Source organism: Crocuta crocuta, unplaced genomic scaffold, assembly GCF_008692635.1.
Source record: "Crocuta crocuta isolate KB4526 unplaced genomic scaffold, BGI_CrCroc_1.0 scaffold89, whole genome shotgun sequence".
Lineage (NCBI taxonomy): Eukaryota > Metazoa > Chordata > Mammalia > Carnivora > Hyaenidae > Crocuta > Crocuta crocuta.
The window spans coordinates 6,828,449-6,846,215 of NW_027551559.1; the positions used below are offsets into that span (position 1 = coordinate 6,828,449).

The 17,767-nt window shown below is 57.3% G+C and overlaps 1 protein-coding gene across 2 annotated transcripts in view; it reads right to left on the reverse strand.

Moving 5' to 3' along the window:
- Window positions 1–3,942: 3,942 nt before the first annotated feature.
- Window positions 3,943–17,767, reverse strand: part of TENT4A (terminal nucleotidyltransferase 4A) — a 39,550-nt gene continuing 25,725 nt past the window's right edge. Inside the window, exons 5-13 of one of the 2 annotated variants that reach the window (XM_077749446.1) lie at window positions 17,267–17,378; window positions 16,385–16,513; window positions 13,658–13,871; window positions 11,563–11,689; window positions 10,502–10,602; window positions 9,796–9,968; window positions 9,237–9,395; window positions 7,413–7,577; window positions 3,943–5,681 (exon numbers count right to left, since the gene is read on the reverse strand). In XM_077749446.1, the coding sequence (XP_077605572.1) occupies window positions 5,493–5,681; window positions 7,413–7,577; window positions 9,237–9,395; window positions 9,796–9,968; window positions 10,502–10,602; window positions 11,563–11,689; window positions 13,658–13,871; window positions 16,385–16,513; window positions 17,267–17,378 (1,369 nt within the window). In that variant the 3' untranslated portion in view covers window positions 3,943–5,492. Of the gene's footprint in view, window positions 5,682–7,412; window positions 7,578–9,236; window positions 9,396–9,795; window positions 9,969–10,501; window positions 10,603–11,562; window positions 11,690–13,657; window positions 13,872–16,384; window positions 16,514–17,266; window positions 17,379–17,767 lie in introns of those variants that run through there. The other variant, XM_077749445.1, reaches the window with a different exon arrangement.

Genomic DNA, 17,767 nt, shown 5'->3' on the forward strand with positions numbered 1-17,767 from the left:
GGTGGTTCCGAGGGGAGAAGGGACCCACATGATGTGGGCGAAGGGACCAGTCCCAGAAAGGATGGACGGATGTCACGGGGGTTGGGGTTACCCCCAAGGACAGCCAACATTCACTCTGCTCCAAGCGACATGGGACACACAGGTGGAGACCAAGGCTCAGGGTCTCCCGGACTCTCCCGGCACCAGACCTATCCCGGGGTCCTCTAAAATTATGCAACGAGCTGAAAATTCAGGATGTGAAGAGGGAGGGAGGCCTGCCCCAAACACCCAACTGCACTCAAGACAGAATCCAGCACCGTGCATCCTACCTGGACCACAGTGGACCCCGCCCGTCTGGGTTTCTCTCGAAAGGCGGTACGTAGGGCGCTTAACCTCTCTGTGCCTCGGTTTGCTCCTCTGGAGGTGGGAAGGATCCCCGTGCCCTGGCGGTGACGCTGGTGACGGCGTGCCAGGCCCCGATGTCACTGGCTCACATCCATGAATGGTCCAGGCCCAGTGCCCCAGCCACACCAACCCCGTAAGTGCTCATGTCAGCCTCCCCTCGGCGCTGCCCGCCTGCATGGCCCCGGCTGGGGGCCCCAGTAGCCCACACCGTGCATGCAGGGCCGAGGGCCCGGCCGGGGCGTGACTGCAGGGGTGGGGGCTTGCCAGGAGAATGCAAGTGAAACAGGAACATGTGCGGGCAGTGGAGGAAGCACCAGGGACAGAGAGAGATGGCGGAGGTCCGCAGAAATGGGGAGTCACTGTCCAGCTACGACTGCAGGCTGGGTTTGGAGTGTGCGTTCGGAACAGTCACAGCATGCTTTTCCAGAACCCACCTTTCCGAGGACCAGCATGCTAACCGTGAACACTGGCCGTGAAAGCCAAGGCCAACAGCGAATCTCCACATTTCAAGAGGTTTTATCCTAACCATCGCAACACATCAAGCCGGGAGGCTCACAGCTCACCCTCGTTGCTGCGTGATGAGAACTTCCGCCATTCAGGCAAGCTGCCTACAGGGAGCCACGGAACAGGCCACAGTTTGGGAGTTCACAGGACTCAGTGCTAATACTCTGCCCACACTGAGCAGCAGCTCTAAGACCACTGGAGGATGAGAAGAGCCAGCAGGCTGCTAGTGCAGAGCACACCCCTCCCCCAGGCTGCTAGTGCAGAGCACCCCACCCCCAGGCNAAGAACACACCTCCCCCCAGGCTGCTAGTGCAGAGCACACACCTCCCCCCAGGTTACTAGTGCAGAGCACACACCCGCAGGCTGCTAGTGCAGAGCACACACACCCCCGCCAGGCAGCTAGTGCAGAGCACGCCCCACCCCCCAGGCTGCTAGTGCAGAGTACACACACACACCCAAGCTGCTAGTGCAGAGCACACACACACACCCAGGCTGCTAGTGCAGAGCACACACACACACCCAAGCTGCTAGTGCAGACAGAGCACACAAACCCCCCCCAGGCTGCTAGTGCAGAGCACACAACCCCCCCCCAGGTTGCTAGTGCAGAGCACACACACACACCCAGGCTGCTAGTGCAGAGCACATCCCTCCCCCCACGCTTCCGGATCCAGGCCTGAGTATCCTCATCTAGGGCACAGGTGCCCCGGCTGGGCTCCAGAACCTTCCACCTTTACAATTCTCTTATGATTCCACCAGAGCCGAGGACATGCCTGCTGGGTAGGCTTGGCTGTGGCCACAGCTGTCCGCACTCATCGCCGTGAAGACGCTCAGGACCTGGGAAGTTCAGGCAGAGAGACCTACAGCCTGCAAGACACACGCTTCTCCCCAAAACTTTAAATGACCCACAAGAGAACATTTGTGTGACCTTTAACACTCGTCAGTGTCTCAAATATTCGGGTTCAGAGGTCACGGACAGAGAACCCAGCGTCTGGAAGAACCCAAGTGGGGTTTATCAGTCCTGCCTGGGATTCGCTCCAGGGCCTCGGAACTCATGGGCTGGCCCCCCAGGACCACGTAAGCCGGCGACAAAATGCCAAGTGGCACCACCAGCTTTGTGACCAATGACTTCTGAACTGCCCCAATCCCACAGAGCCATGGAAACACAACCGTGAAACCGATTTTCCAGCCCTTCCCGACAAGAATTAGCCCCAATTAGTGTGGGCTGTTGTGTGTCTCATGGTGGCCACCGTCCTTTCTAGAGCAGCCTCCTCTGGTCATCTAGTTACCCCAGGATTGCCCAGGGCCCTGCAACTTCGGAAGCCTCAAGACAGGACAGCCTTCTCTCGAGGTTTCAGGAAGGTCGTCACGGGGTGATAGAAACGTGCGCACGTGAGCTGGTCTGTCTGCATCACAGGGGGTCACGCGCTGCGCACAGGAGCCCCGGGACCTGGGGAGACAGACAGCGACGGCGCGAGACCCGTCAGCAGCTCCAAGAGGAAGTCGCGGCGCCCTGGCCATAAGGGCTCGTGGATCCTGGGATGTCCTGTGGAAGGGGTCACTGTCGTGACCTGCAGGTGACCAACACGAAGCCGAGTCGCCGGACAACGTGAGCGGCAGTGGGTGGTGTCCCCCGCTGGGGCGGGGGGGGTGCTTACATTTCAGGCAACTGCAGTCTCCCCTCCCCTTCCCCGAGGCTCCCACCGGAGGCCTTTCAGAGAGCCATGGGCAGAAACCCAGAGGGCCGCGGGGCCACCGCCCTGCCACCCCGCTCTGGCCCCGTCCCACCCGCCCAGCGCCTGCCTGCGGCCGTCACTGCTCGCCTGGACCGCCTCAACATCCTCCTCCTGCCCGCTCTCCAGTGAGCGGCGCGGTGACTTCCTGTCGCGGCTCACCCACCTCGCGCCTCTGCCTCTACACCTGCTCCCGGCCACCGGCCTCTTACGGGGCCACCAACGTGCCAGCTCCCTCAGGCCACGTGGTCCCAGCTCAAGATCTCTCCCAGTTGGTCCTCTTCACAGACACGCCAGTCACTCTGCCTCCACCCCACTTCTGGGGTCCCCAGCACCTGCTTGGGGCACCCTGGAAGCGTCTGGGGGAGGAAGGCGCGCAGGAGTGAGGGCTGTACAGGGCCGTGGCTGAGGGTTCCGGCGCCCGCAGCGCTGGGGGCCCTGCAGCGGACGCCCGTTGCTCTAGGAATTTTTAGACACTTTCTTATAAATTCTAAATATGTTACCTTTTAAGCTGCATTCTGTTCGGATGTTTCAAGCGTGTTATTTTTGAGTGATATAATTTGACCTCAAAGAGATGGAGGAGGAAACCTTTCCCCTGAACGACTACTTAGTACACGGTATCACACAGCAGCTTGTCAGAACCGCCGTAAGCTATCATTTGAGTGGTGCTACTGAACACCCCGCTGGTGTAGAACATGAGAACGGAGGGCCTTTCGGCCCCATTTCTTCTGTGCGCAGCCTGGGACGTCACTTGGATTCTGAATTTCCTGAACCGGTGATAAAATCATCTTTCACTGCTCGATTTAGAAAATCCAGGAATATGAATTCAGAGAAGCCCCCATTCCTCTCGAAAGGAAAGCATACGCTCAAACATGCACACACACACCACCTGGTTTCCAAAGTTTATTAAAAATCAAAGAATAGAAAAACTTTACATAAAAATATGTCAATTTTAGCTTCCACATTGTTGTTCACACACACAAAAAAAATTGAAACATGATATCGTTTTGATCAACCTGTAGCGCGTGACCACAGCGGTAGCCAGGCCAATTCATTGGGTCCGTTTGCCACGACGGGGGGTGGAGCGTGGCGCCTGTGTCTGAGTCGAGCTTTAAAACGCACACCCCACGGGCGGCCCCGTGGTGGCTCCTTGATGTAGGGTCACAGTCAATATTGCTAATGTGCGGAGATTAGTACAGGCCTACGTATCAGTTTTTATAAATATTTATCGATAGATTCACAATTTAAATATCTTTAAATATTTTTGATAACTTTCGGTCATCAAGAACCGCAGACGCGTGCTGCTCTGTTCCTGAANTCCCGGCGGGGACCCCACCACCAGGCCACACTTCAGACCTCCCCGCTCTGCACATCGATCAAGTGTCATGGCCATAAGTCTCTCGACTCGACGTTCTCCACTGGTGGACTTCAAGGACCAACCTACCTGTAGTGTTCAGCAGGGCCGGAACCCCCGTTTCAGAAACGGGGCCTCAGGCGGCCTCTGAGATGCAGCTAACACCCAGGACGACTGTGGTGCTCCGATAACTCAGGGTTAGGCGGGATGGACATATTCTTGTTGAAAACAAGGTCACAAAGACAGTGGCTGTCGTGGCAGGCCGCGCTTGCATAGTATACCTGATGCCTCTCCGGTGGGGCGCCAGCCGCCCCCCGGCCCCACCCCCGGGCTGTGCTCTCCTGTGATACGTTAAAAATACTCCCCACGGTGCACTGAGCAGCTGAAGGACTTCTCATAGATTTGCTCTTAACAGAACGAACGCATACTGCTATACAGATTCCTCATGGAATCAACATAATCCTTTCTCCACATTCCTAAAACTGGGTACCATTGTCCGTACTGATACTCACCAGACCCATCGTCACAGGCCACGTTACTAAAACCGACGGAAGCATCTCAAAGTTCACATTTGTTTTCTTAGGATTTTATAATGTGACAACCCTTTCTCCCCTTAGAAAGTTCTGGCACTTTAAATGCTGGATTTGTTGTCTACTTTAAAAGAACCAAAAACCAAAACGTTAAGCTCTGTGGTCAGAGCGAGACGGCGGACAGGCCGGGCGGCGGGGCCGGAGGGCAGCTGGTCGGAGGGCTCAGGGGCCAGGCCGCTTCGAAGAACCGCGGGGGCCACTCAGCTCCCCACCCTCGCCCCCCACGCGCTGAGAGGCCTCTCGTCTGACCACAAGAAAAACACAAAAACAAACCCCGAGCCCCTCACTCACGGTGTTGGTAACGGTGCTCATCAGACAACCAGCCGACAGGATGAACCCAACTTAGAAAATGCGACTCGGGAAAGGACCTAAGCTTGTTTAAAAAAAATCTCCTCCCTTAAATATAACTTATGTGAAAATATGAATTAAATAAAAATATCTGAGTTATTGCACAAATCATAAGTTCTCCGTATTTACATAGAAAAACAGTTCGGACACTGGAAACGAAGCGCGAGGGCAGTGACACGGTGGCGGCCGCCCCGCCCCGCCCGGCGAGGGGCCACGAGCTCGGGGCCAGCCTCTGTTGCTCTGACAAACGCGAAACGAAGACACCCAAACCGCGAGGGCCCCAGCCTCGCTGCCGAGGAGCGCCCCGCAGCCCCGCGCGGGCCGGCCCGGACCCCGGACAGGCTCCTGGGAAGGCCGAAGGCAGCGCCCACGTGGAATGAGGCTTCACAGATGAGCACAGGGGGCTGTTCTTGAACAGGGACGTGACCACCACACAAGGGACATGCAGAGTGATCAGCGGCGGGCGCTCCGGGGGGGGCCAGGGCCGACGTGCTGGGTGCTGGTCTCAGTTCCCGGCCGGACGCCAGGCCGCCCGGCCTAAGTCCGTGGAGAGTGGGGGCCGGGAGGTGCCGTCGGGGGCTATTATCTGCTCAGGCTGACAGGCAGGCTGTCCCTCGTGTGTGTGTGTTTTTTCCTCCTCCAGCCGGTGCGGTTGTACTGGTGGTGGCCCCGGTTGCCCACGGGGGGCCGCACGCCTCCGCTGCCCACGGAGCCGTACGTGCCGCCCTGGTTGTGCGAGCCTTTCATGGACAGCTTCATGCCGCTGTGCTGCTGGAGAGACAGAGGGGACAGCAAGGTCGGAGGCTGCCTCGGGGACACTGGACACCGCGGCCGCTGGAGGGCACCCCCGAGCCGCGTTCCCCCCCCCACCAGAGACCAGGGAGACAAAGGCCACACACAGCTGCCACCTGCAGTCCTGTCCCTTGCACCTGCAGGGTCCACGTGTATCCACGTGACAGTAAACGCGGAGGTGCTGAGGGAGAGCTGCCTCTCCCGGGTCACGGCGCCCCTGCGTACGAGGCAGACGGTGCCTGCCCACACGGGGACCCGCCGGGCCAGGGGCTGAGCACCAGGTCACACCACACACGTTCACGTCCGAAGAGGTTAGCCTCACATGCGAACCTGTCCCGTGTGTCCACAGGACTGGGGGGCCCTCGTTTCCTTTCCTCCACTTGGGCTCTGACATTCTGGAGACACGTGCGTGAGCTCCGTGCCCAGTGGGCCGGGGGCTCAAGGCCCTGGGGGTGACGCTGGACCCGCTGCGGCAGGCGCTCGAGCTCCTACGCCTGAAGCGCGGGCNGGGGGGGGGGGGGGGGGGGGCAGACACAGCCGCTGTCCGGGGTCCCTGAATTCATGAAGGAGCCTCCCCTCCTCCAAGTCCTCACTCCACCCTGAGTGTTTCCAGCAGGTCAGCGCGATGCCCCTGTGGGTGCTGTCAACACCCCTCGGGACAGGACAGGTAAAGCCAGGAAGGAAGGGTCTATTACTCGGCCCCAAACAAAAAAACCGATAGGGACTTAATGGCACAGCCACAAAGAGCCAAACTTTAAGCATCAACAACTCACTGGCAAAATGTGATCAGACAAGCATCAGAGGAACTGACGGGAGTAACCGAGGGGCGTGTCCCCGGATGCTCGGAGCCAGGGGACGTTCGCCCTGGGACACCACACCTTCAGTCCTGCGGGCAGACGCCCGTTCTCAGACACACTCTGGTTTGGAGAGCACAGAAGTCGATGACGACCTATTTTCCTACCACCCAAGTTTCTCACGTGCGGCATCTGGAGAAGCCACAGGGGGGCGGAAGTGCGCATTCACAAGGACCCCAGCGAAACCTAGTCAGAGGGGCCTCCCCGCCCACCCTGGCCCCCCTCCACCCTGGGGCGCGTACACAACACAGGGGGACGAGACCACATGGCGACACTGTGCACCGGGCCACGCCAGCATCTGTTCTGGGTTGTACCCCTGGCCTCTTGAGATCCAAAGTACGTGGCATGTAAATTAACAGATACACATGGAAACAAAATATTCTTCGCTTTGAACCTTATTTCCAACTTCAGTTTTACGCTAACAAGTTCAATCAAAGAATTAAGAGAGATGCTTAAACTATATTACATTTGAAACTACCTTAATATTTTTCTTTCATTACAAAAAAAGCAAACATGAAGCTGAACGACCAGAAAGCAATTCTATTTTAAAGAGCGTCTCTGTGGGGCAGTTTAAGCACCTGCCTTAAGCTCAGGTCGTGATCTCCCAGTTCGTGGGTTCGAGCCCCACGTCGGGCTCTGTGCTGACAGCTCGGAGCCTGGAGCCTGCTTCAGATTCTGTGTCTCCCCCTCCTCCCACCCATTCTCTCTCTCGCCTCAAAATAATTAAACTTAACAAAATAATACAAATAAACAGTAATGAGCATCTCTGTGGAGCTGTCTCTGGACACAGCAAGGAGCCCGGCCTGTCAGGGACGCGCATCGGGGGGCCCGGGCCCAGGCCAGGGAGGAGGCGCACCTTGTGATACAGGTGAGGACTTGAGAGCGAGTTGGGGGACGTGGACGGAACGGCCGGGGAGGACATGTGGTGAACGGCTTTCAACGCTGGAGTGCCTTCGACGCCAACCTGTCTGCAAGCGACAGGGGCCACCCCGAGGGTCGGTGGAGGTATCGTAAACCTGGTCTAGGAAGAGAAAGGGCAGAGACGTCAGCAAGGCAGCGAGCCGACAGAGGGCACAGGCCCAGGTGTCACGCAGAGCCCGGGGAGGGAGGGCGCTGCTCCGGGACGGCACCCGCCAACGGGCTCATGCACGTCGTCTGTGTTTTCCTGTAACCCGACAAGGTTTTGTTTTGCATCAGGAAGACCTGACATCCTGAAACAGCAATTACAACAGGAAGCACACCCAGTAACCCAAATCCTAAAGCCTTCCTATTCCTTGAAGGCCAAACGATTTACCAAGTCAGTCATCAGAGTAACGACTCTCCCTCGCGTCTCTGGGAAGAGCTGAAGCACAGACCCCACGCGCCGGCCCCTCCCAGCCCTCTCCAGCCCATGGACTACTTCTATTTCTGCACAGGGTGCCGCTGGGAACCCTCTCAGACCTGCGAGAACAGCAGTGCTCACGTCTCAGATCCTACGTGTGCCCCAAAGACCTGTGCGGACCCCCACCCGGAAGAGTGCCTGGCACAGGCTGCAGGCGTCTCCCAGGCGGCGCGCCGAGGGCGTAACACCAGCAGCCGCAGGGCGACTTGGGCACTGGGCCCAGGCCCACCCTCCCCGCCGGGGCCTCCAGCCCGCGCAGGCCCTCTCCTCGGTGGGGGCTCTGTGCCCCCCAGGAGCTGGCGCCGCCGGGAAGCGCCTGCTGGGTCTGACACTCATGCCCCCGGGCAGGCGTGCCCACTTCACCCCGAGCGGGGCGGGGGGGGGACGGGGACGCCCCACGGAGACCGTGCGCGCAGGGCCTGCAGAGGGGTGCTCCACCCAGTTACTCCGCTAGAAGCAACGTGTGAGGCTCAGGAAGAGGACGTGGGCCTCGAGCCTCGGCTCCCAGGCTGAGGGACCGCAGCTCTAGCCTCACTCCGTCAGCACAAGTGACACAGGACCACGGCCCCTGCGCCTGGCCTGCAGCCCCTCCCCCGAACATTCCTGCACCTCCCGCCGAAGACAGCACAGCGCAGAGGCCACACGGGCCTTCGGGCACCTGGGCCTCGGGCAAGGTCAGACCCACGGGTGGATCCAGGGATACCGTGGCCACTACCACGCCCAGAGTTTGCGACCAAACATACGTATTTTCTCTTTTGTTTTAAAATTTTTAAGTTATTTATTAAGCAAGAGTACAAACAGGGGAGGGCCAGAGAGAGGGAGAGAGAATCCCCGGCAGGCTCCGCACGGACAGCGCAGAGCCCCATGCGGGGCTCCAACTCAGGAGCCGGGAGATCATGACCCGGGACGAAATCAGGAGTCGGACNCCTCAGCCTGAGGGCTGGGGCGCGTCCTCCGACCTCCCGGGGCAGAGCACCAAGCGACAGAGACGCGAGCCCTACGCTTGCGCCCCCGTCCCTGCCGCTCACGTTATAACCCGCGCTGCGGAGAGGACCTTTCTTGAGGAGCGCGGCCTGCAGCCTGTCCAGAGCCCTGAGCGGGTTGCAGACCAGCACCCTGCCACACGCACTGCGCAGAGCAGGCCTCAGAACCACACAAGTGCATTCCATTGAGCCACACGAGACCCGGATTTCCTACCAGGCAGAAACGTGCCTCTGAAGACCTCGGAAGGGTTTAGAACTCAAGAGTACCGGCCTGTCCCCGGCCCGTCCCCAGGAAGGGCGCCAGCCGCCCACGCACCTGAGTGTTAGTTGTCATGACCAACGTTCTGGAAGCAGCAGACTGAGCTTTGCCGCTCGGCATGGGCAGGGCGGTGGGCAGGCTGGCCAGCAGGGGGGTTGGCGCCTGCAGGCTGAACTGGTAGACACTGGGCGTTGTGCAAGGCGGCGTGTCGGAATCCTGTAAGCAGAAATACGGGGGGAGAGGTGTAGACACGCCCCATGGCTGCCCCGCCCGCACGGCTGCCCACAAGGGGCCAGAGGCTGCCAGCCGCTCCCTCCAGGCTCTCAGACTGGACAGCATGCAGGCCACACAGGGGAGACCCCTCACTTCGACGTTTTGCCTCCAAACAAGCCTTTACAGAACTATTCGAGGGCGTGCACAGTGGACGTGGACGGCACGCCTGCTCCCGAGGACCACGGAGACCGGCCCCGACTGTCGGCAGAGGCTCGTGCAGAGTGGGGACCGGTCAGTGCAGTCCTGGGGTGCCCCCCATACCCCCATCCCCAGGAAGGGGAGAAACCACCGCATGGGAGACTTTAGGCCCCCAGCCACAGCCGTCTCCCCGCGGCACACTCACAATGTCACTTCCCGAGAGCGAGGACACGGAGGAGGTGGAGGAGCCGGACGACAGCAGCTGGGGGCTGGGCAGGGACAAGGTCAGGCGCTGGCTGTAGGGTGGCTCGGGGTCCCGGCGCGGCGGCTGGTCCCCGTCACACGCACTCATCCGCTCCTTTATCTTAATTCTGTTGTCTGTGGGGGAAACACGGCCTCGCTGAGTGACCTGCTGAGGAGACACAGGCGCACGGGCCCCCAGGACCCTGGCAGCCACAGGTGCCACTGAGCCTAGACAAACCCCTTCCTATTCTGTTTAATTTACTGTTTTAAAACTGCACGTTTCAGTCCTGGAAACCTTCAAATACGTTTAGAACAAGGTTATGGGCTCTGAACTCGGAGCCCGTGTCTGGGGACGGAGTAAAATCTCTCAAAAGCGTTTCCCACGCGTCACATGTTGAAATGTTACAATTCTGAATACGAAGTTGAAAAAACGTGAAAACGAATTTCACCTGTTTCTTTCACATTTTAACGCAGTTACAAGAGACTTTAAAAGCCCACGTGTGGCTTGCGTCCTACGTCCAGGGCCTACATCTTACAGCTGCAAACGCTCACGTCACAGCAGACGAGGCACCTCCTCAGCCTGCCGGTCACCACTGAGGGACCGAGAGGCGCGGCCGCAGGGAGCGTGCAGGCGACGCGAGTGCCCGACGCGACCAGGGGAGTCTCACCAGGCATGGGCGCGGGGGTGGCCTTGCCGCCCCACTTCTCCTTGATCCACCTCCGGTAGTCGATCACCTCCTGAGTGACCTTGATGATTCTTCCCAGAGTGCTGCAGAGGACACGGCGGGGAGTCAGCTTGGGGCAGCGGCTACCGGGAGCCCACCAGCCCTTCCCGCTGCCCGTCTCTACTTTTAACAACGTATCCCTTTGCTAAGTGAAAGACGGTCAAAAGAAAGCTAAGATAATTTTACTAAGTATACATGACTTCTGATGCTTGAGCCCAAATGCGCTCTGAGATCACAGCACAGAAGTATGAAAACGTCCCGGGGCCTACGGCTACCTACAAAAGACGGTTTCAGGCGGCATCTGAGTAGGGGAGTGCCCCCCGCCCCCACCTAGCACTCAGGAAGGCGGGCACCGTTATCCCCGGCAAGAGACTCCCAGCACCAGGCCCAGAGCTCTGCCAGAAAGCACCGTGAGCGCACAGAGGCACAAAACCCACAAAAAGCTGATCACCACTAGTGCCGGGCCTCGAACTCCCCTTCTGGCAGTTTCAACGAGCACTGACCACCACCCCATCATTCTTCCTTCCCACCACTCCTCACTCCGTCCAGCTCTGCCCCAGCCACGCCGCAGGCACATCTCGCAGCCAGTACGAGTCCTCTGAAATGGAGGAGGGACGAGTGTGCAGCAGGGAGGAGGGCTGGGGCCCGTGGACCCAGACGCACGCTCACTTAACACTCTGTGTGTGCATTTTGAAGACGGCCTCATGGGAACGCATCACATTCCCAAGTTTTAAAAAGCCAGAAATGACTTTCCCCAAACAAAACACCCTGAAGACACAAACTGTCAGGTCCCCGAACAAGAAAGTTTCAGGGCTGAGCCGCGGATGCGTTGAATGTGGCCACCCCGAATTCCCGTAAGGTCTTCCTTATCGATGTTTTCACCACCCTACTAAAACGGGGTGGCACACCCACCAATAACTTCAGGGAAGCCATGCCGGGGGCAGGCGGTACCGCTGCACTGCATGGGCTGTGAGCCCAGGATGGCGACGGGGGACTCGTGTTACCTTTCAGAGTCTCTGTTTGGATAGGACCTCGCGAGGGGCGACACGGCATGACTGAGAACAATGTAGGCGTAGTCAAAAACCTGCTTCACCTGCATGGCCCCATAGGAACTGCGGCCCACGTCATTTCCTGAAAGAGAGAGGCAGCTGTCAAACCCTGCCCGGCACTCGGCCCGCGATCCGGGTGTCTCCGGGCGTTACTCTGAAGTGGGCGCTCCCCACTTCCAGACCCGCACCCGCAGAGCCGGGCCGGCGCCTGCTGACACGCTACCAGCCGCCTGTGCCCACCTCCTGGCGTTCGGGGGCTACGACCCGGGTCTATCCCCGGGAGGTGTCATCAGAGACAGGGGGACAGTCCAGGAAGAAGTCAGGTAGCTCCCCAGGTGGCACCTGGTGGCAGAGACACCAGAGAGCCAAGGCAGCGACCGTAACCCGACCGCGGTAGTGCTGACCAGGAGGGCACGAGGTGGGTGGCTGGCCCGAGACCTCGCACTTCCATCAGCACCATGGGGACCTGCAGGAAGCACGTCCCTCGAGGCAGAAGGCCGCAGGCCTGGACTCCCTGGTGAGGCCTGCACGGGCAGCGGGGCAGAGCAGCCGTCAGGGAAGTCACCACGTGCGCCACAGCCCAGGGACTTTTGTAGCAGGACAGCTCTGAATTTTAATCTTCACATCTCACGCTTCACAATTCAAGGGAGCAGGAATTTTTTAGGAGACGTTCTAACCATCAGGATTTTATCTTCTCCCGATCTGATAATACAATCCGGTGATCATGTGGGCTTTCGTCTTTCAGGTACATTTAAGCAGACATTGAAGACACTGGAAATACCTCCAACTTAAAGGATTAAACACAGACAAGCAGAGGTGAAAGCGTGTTCCTAGGCTGCTGGGAAATCACTACAGAAAACACGTGGCGTGAGTCACGTCCTTTATGAACAACTGAACACTCAGCACATTTCCTTTCAAAAGATTTTTAAGAAGCAGATTTCACACTCCAGCAGCCATGAAACAAAACAAAACAAAACGTTACACTTGAGGACATTAAAAAAACATATAGGAACTGAAGAATCACAAATACCAAACACAGATGCGAGAGGCAGGCTGGGGACAGACGAAGGACCGCGTGACGACAGAGAAAGCTTCCCCAGCACATGCTCAGGACCGCACGGAGCCACTACGGGCCCAGCAGGCGAGGGACAAAGCACACGGACTCACACAAAGGAAACCCGGAGGGTGGCATGCCTGGAGCCGCCACCCCCCACCTTTTCTGTGGCCTGGCCATCACGGAGTCCGCCACCGCCTGGAGCCGCCACCCCACCTTTTCTGTGGCCTGGCCGTCACGGAGTCCGCCGCCAGCACTAGGAACCGTGTCTCCCTACCAGATGCCCAGTGAACACTTGTGGAATCCGTAATAAAAATTGGCTCAACCTCACTAAACCACTGAAGAAATCTAAACTAGACGAAAATTCATACTCCACAGTTCCGTCAGACTGGCAATGACTAAGGAGACCGTCCCCGCACGAACGGGGACGTGAGCGCCCTCGAATCCGCTCACGGGAGTAAAACGGGAGAAGCAGGAGGCCTCAGGACGGTCCCGCCGTGCGCACAGACGAAAGGGGTGTGGGATTTGTTGTTGACTAGAACCACGAGCTGTGACGGTGTGTCTACTATGGGGGCCGCTTAACTAATACGATTACAACCACAAACGTTAGTACCCGCACAGGAGAACCCTGCGGAAATACACTCCAAAGCGGAAGGGGATCGTGGCACACTTTGAGTTTCCCTGTGACCTACTTCCTGGAGGTGAACAGTCCATGACGGATGTGTTACGCTCTCCTAACCAGAAAAAATATGCTTTTCTGAATTTTCACTTTGTACACTTTTCTGGTTAATCACAGGAAGTAAACAAAACTCCAACGTTGTAAGAATTAGAAGCACTGAAGAAAGGATTCCAACGGTGACCCCGTTAGACAGTAGGGGCCTGTCTGGAACCCAGGGCGCTGGCCTGGGTGCAGGGCTGAAGGCACGCCGCCCCCCACCCACCCCGCCCCAACCGTGCACCGGAGATGCCGGCGGGCTCAGAGCAAGGGCCCCTTACCAGGCAGCAGAGGGTCCTCAATGCACAGCATCGATGGTCTGTAGCCACTGGTCATGGCTTTCATGATCTCCTCTTTGGCGATATAGGCACCTCCTTCTTTTATTCTAATACCAGTTTTCAAGTAATTAAAATTTCTTCCGTAGAGTTCAAAAAATTCTACAAGAAGCATTCCAAGGTTTTCATCAGCTCTCCGGGCATCAATTCTTGGATGCAACTGTGAAAGCAATACATCCACAATTTGGATTCAAGTCATTCTCTAAAAAGGCTGCATGAAATCAAGTCCTGGACCCCAGGGTCTCTCCGAGGAAACGCCCTCGGTGGCACGTGCTCTCTCCCCAGCTCCATGAGGACGCTCAGAACGGCAGAGGGGAGGCCCTGGCCGAGCCCAGAGAGCCTTCGCCAACAGAGTTCGGAAGAAATAAAACCTTCCAACTTCCATTTTTATCAGTTTTAATTCTCCAAAATTCATAATCCATAGAGCGTCTTTCTACTGACACAGACGTGCGATTAATCACAGATTAGCAAATACTGATAAATAGGTCGAGTTTTCTCCACAGGATAGAGCCCTCTGGATGGTGACGGCAACGTTGAAGGTTCTAACCTAATTCCGTTATTCCCAAACACAACCCCTAGAGGGCGCTATGAGACTGGAGCGTGGCACACAGTGCCGTAAAGCCGGAATGCGGAAAGATTAATTTTAACTGTATACAGGTGATTAGTGCTCTGTCATAACATTGACATCAAGTCTACATCCCTGCTCATCTCACGGATCTGCGCCAGCGCGGTATGGGGCCACGCTTCCCTTCAGCGGGTGACAGGCTGAGTGAACCTAGGACGCGGTCTCCAGCCACACTCCTGCTTTGAGAGGCTCGTGAGGCAGGCCTGCGCCGCCCACAGTGACAGCCACAGCCACACGTGGCCACTTACAGTTAAATTAATTACAACAGCTTAACGAAACACGTAGCCAGTCAGCCTTGCTCGCCACACCGCAAGCGCGTGGCTCGGGGGCCCCTCTGGCCGGACGGGGTGGGTGTGGAGGACGGCGGCCAGGTCCAGGTGAAGCCACCGTTCCTGAACATGCACACAGGTCCCCGAGGAGAGGGTCCCGGCGCTCACAGCGGTGTCCGGGGCTCACGAGACCTTCTGAGGGCCGTTCGTGCTTCCGCCTCCCCCTTCCCGTCCTCACTGCTCGCCTCCAGTCAAAATCAGGCACCTGAGAGCCACCCAGCGCAAGGCTGGGGCTCTCCTCGCGGGCCACAAAACGGACGTGGACGCTGCCACAGGCCCAGGTCTGCGGCAGGGGGCAGGAGGCACCAAGGGGCATGGAGGGCAGCGGGGGGCCCGTGCGCGCGGTGCGCGGCCGTTTGCAGGGTCCCGGGACTGCGCCCAGGGCCTGTGCGGACTGTGCTGGGAGGCACTGAGCCCAGTGCCCGGCACCATAAAAACAAGTAGCAGCCATGACAACAAGGCCACTGAAGCAGTTCCAACCCGGAAACCGGGAGGGAATCCCGACAGCGGGCTGCGCCTGGCTCACCGCAACGGGAAGACGGCTCCAAGGGAGGCGTGGCGGGGGCAGGGCTGGGAGGCAGCCCGGTGAGCAAACTAAGGCGCTCTAAGGAAACAGGTGTGCAAGTCTGGTGTCTCTCCTCCTAACACATCTCTGGCAGAGACGTGCCACGGACTCAGAATAATGAAAGGTGGTGTAGCCACGACTTCCGTCAGCACTAACGATAAGGAGAAAACGGGCCAAATCTCGGATAGAAAACCCTAAGCACAATCACAAGTACAAACCTTAATGATAAACATGGAGGAACAGCCCGTCACAGCTAAACTACACACGGAAGATCTGTGCGGAGAACACAGACTCCTTGGAGAAAACATAAACGGGGTGATGAAGGTTTCCGTTTCGCAGAAACTACTTGATGTGAACAAGCGTGAGCTGTCTGTCAGTGGCGCAGCACTGAGCACTCTGGGAAGCCTCTCCCGACAGACTGCTCCAAGGCACAAAGCAAGGGCAAGACAAATATTTATGTCCTGTCAATCTGAGAAGAAAGGTTCTCTTATCAGCAGTGTTTTTAAATTTTTTTTTAAATTTTTTATGTTTATTTACTTTTGACAAAGGGTGGGGGGAGAGAGAGCGCGCGCACCAGCTGGGGAGGGGCATGGAGATGGAGACCCAGAATCCGAAGCAGCTCCAGGCTCAGAGCTGTCAGCACAGAGCCCGACGCGGGGCTCGAACTCACAAACTGCGAGACCATGACCTGAGCCACAGTCAGACGCTGAGACGCTTATCTGACTGGGCCACCCAGGTGCCCCTCGGCAATTTTTTAAAATTATATATGGTCCCCCAATTTTTTTTTTTTTGAGACAAATTTTTCAGAAACCACAGTCAGTGGCCAAGAAAAGCAGCTTTTTATGGTCTATCAAGGCACGAGAGTGTCCACGTGTGTGGAGCCCTCGCCTGACTGACGGGGCCGGACGCTCTGCCCTCCCTCTAGCTGCTCAGTCGCCTATAAAAACAAGCCACAAGGGAGGGAAAGGAAAGAAGCGTTTTCCTCAAAGTAATTTTGCTGTGACAACCAGACGTCCACTTGTCCCACACGGAGACACAAGAGGCAAGGGCAGCCAGGGCCGCGGGGGCCCAGGGGGCAGGGGCTTCGGAGCATCACGGAGAGTCTACCGTACGGAGTCTCGGTGTCAAGGCCTCGAGAGGGAACGCACACTCACCTGTAGAAAGCTAATGGCCATTAAAATGAGGCTGTATGAGCTAATTCCACCTGTAAAAACTTCATTCAGGTCCCTCTGCAGGAGGAACTGTTTCAATACTAAAATCAAGTAAGGCAGCAACGAATATTTCTGTAAATTCAAAACAGAAAAAAAATATGCTGGTTACCTAATAACTTTAAAGACTTCTCACACAGCAGAGTTCACACAGTGGGAAGAAAAGCTCACTCCATGCTCGGGCCACCTGGAAGGCTCTGGGCCCACCATCCTCAAATTTTAGGGGCCTGAGAACTCATTCTGTGAGGGGCTTATTATGACACCCCCCGGCCCCCACCGGAGCCACTTCCTGGGTTCCGGTGCAGCACGGACAACCCCGAAGAGGGGCTCCAGGAGGAAGAGTGGGTGTATTCCTTCAAATGACTTCCCGTGGCCTGGCGCGCCCTGTGACAGGTGCAGGGCAGGGGGCGAGGAGGAGGAGAGGAGGGGTGAGGAGGGACGGGGCAGGGAGCCGGGAAGGACCGGAATCAACACCGAGCACCCAGAGGATCCAGATCTAGTGAACAAACTAGATCAGCACCCATTCCACTTCCGGTAAACTAACTGCCCTTGCAAATCAGGCACCCTGAGCCCCAGGGATGGTCATTTTGTGACAATGAGAAGGAACATTTTAACCAAGCTCTCTCAACTAACGCTCAACTGCTGGTCAGCCAGGAAAGTGACCACTCTACAGAACAGCTACATGATTTCAACGTATCTCTGGAAATAATATTGAAGATAAATAATTCAACTGCATTGCCTTTATCACGAAAGGCTACCAGGGGTTTAAAGTGGGGCGCCGACGGAACAAGGCCCCCGTTTTCACGGCGCTAGCACGGACGACAGCACCTTCATGTAATTCTTGATGAGCTCCGCTGCCCGCACCCCGGTCTCCATGTTAAAGCTGATGTCGACTTTGACTTCAGTCTCCTGGTCTGTGAGCTTTATTATCGGTACCTGCAGATTTAATTAAAAAAAACAAAACTATGTTTTACTGGCCAACATCCACCACAGTCTGACATCAAAATCTTTCTAAACTCGTACAGAGCGTTTCTCTTTTCTGACTCACAAAAGGGCTGAGAGATAACGAATCGCAGGCTTTAAAGACGAAAAGAGACGTTGCAGTGTCAACCCCGACCTCACTGGTCTCTGGAGCCGCAGACCCTGCCCCACCCCCGACAGCTGGCGCTCACCTCCACCTGGCCAGGGGGGCTGGACTCAGCGTCAGTCACCTCTGGGGAGGCCCGGGCTCCACATGGAGAAGGGGCTACGTCCCTGTCCACCCAGCCACGCCTGGTGACGGAGAGGCTCCAGGTCCCCAAATTACGTTAGCGAGAATTTCTGCCAACA